The following is a 1,365-nucleotide window of genomic DNA, read 5'->3' on the forward strand; positions in this document are numbered from 1 at the left end:
GCTCACTGCAACCTCGGCTCACTGCAACCTCTGTCTCCCAGGTTCAAGAGATCCTCCCGCCTCAGCCTCCTGAGTAGCTGGGACTAGAGTTGCGTGCCACCACACCTGGCTAATTTTTTTTTGTATTTTTAGTAGAGATGTGGCTTCACCATGTTGTCCAGGCTGGTCTCAAACTCCTGACCTCTAGTGATCCACCTGCCTCGGCCTCCCAAAGTGCTAGGATTACAGGCATGAGCTACCGCATCCAGTGGAGGTTTTGTTTTCTTTTATTAGAGAAAAATGTACTTTTCTATGACTGTGCTTTCTGCATATTTGGAACTGAGACAGATCCACAGAGACCAAACTGAAATTTAAATGATCTTTAATGTTAAAATTTAATTGACCATGTACGTAACTGTGCAATTGCTGCTTTCTCACAGAAGTGTCTAGGGTTCATTCAACAGATCATAGAAACAAGGTCTGGCATTTAACAAACAGAAAAATGATAGAGAAGATAAACTGATTTGCACAAGAATTATCAAAACATTGTCATGTGGTTTAGTGTAGTTCAAATTACGCTTGTATCATGTAACAGGTTCAAGTTCCTTCAGTCATCAGCATAACTGAGGTTGGAGAGACAACTAAGGGCCAACTCTTCCTACAGCTGTTTCAAGAAAAAAATTAAGTAACTGTGGTACACATTTCTGCAAATAAAATATTCCAGTGCTTACATCAATCCTGAGATTTTAAGATTAAATATGCACTACTTACAGTCTCTGACAAAATTTAAAAACATGGCTAGTTATCAAATTCACTGTCTTCATCAGAAAAAACTTCACGACAATAGTCTTCAAACTTCTTGATAACCTAAAACAAAAAGTCTAGTTCACTGACAAACCACCACTTTACATCTAGCATTAAACAGGATTAATTAAATGTCAAAAGGAAACAGATTATAATATCCAAAGGATGTTGGTTATTTATTTCAAATTGAAAAAACTGTAGTCCATACATGGAGCTCCAAATACCCACTTAAAATTTTTAATGCCAGATTTCAGTGACATATTATTTTAGTAGGTCCAACAGTCATGTACTTTGCTTGAATAAAATGGGTTGAAGAACTTCTTAAGGTCAAGATGAAGTAAAGACAGAAAACGACTGGCAGTCTTGTATCATGAAATGTTATATTTTTTGAGCAGGTAGTGACCCATGTATTATCAGCAATAGTCTACGGAACGTGGTTTCCATTGAAGGGATAAAATGGTTGGTGATATGACCTCATCAAGTTAGAGAAAATGTAACTATTTTTGAAGTATATACTCTTTACTCAAACATAGTTCAACAGTCCCTGCTCCCTAAAATTTGTATGTTAATGCTGAGGAAGAA

The 1,365-nt window shown here is 36.9% G+C and overlaps 1 protein-coding gene across 1 annotated transcript in view; it reads right to left on the bottom strand.

Moving 5' to 3' along the window:
- Positions 1-349: 349 nt before the first annotated feature.
- Positions 350-1,365, bottom strand: part of FAM9B (family with sequence similarity 9 member B) — a 9,444-nt gene continuing 8,428 nt past the window's right edge. The window contains exons 8-9 of the mRNA XM_017509899.2: positions 751-846; positions 350-643 (exon numbers count right to left, since the gene is read on the bottom strand). Of these exons, the coding sequence (XP_017365388.1) occupies positions 778-846 (69 nt within the window). The 3' untranslated portion in view covers positions 350-643; positions 751-777. The remainder of the gene's footprint in view (positions 644-750; positions 847-1,365) is intronic.

The sequence above is a fragment of the Cebus imitator genome, unplaced genomic scaffold, assembly GCF_001604975.1.
Source record: "Cebus imitator isolate Cc_AM_T3 unplaced genomic scaffold, Cebus_imitator-1.0 Scaffold426, whole genome shotgun sequence".
Classification (NCBI taxonomy): domain Eukaryota; kingdom Metazoa; phylum Chordata; class Mammalia; order Primates; family Cebidae; genus Cebus; species Cebus imitator.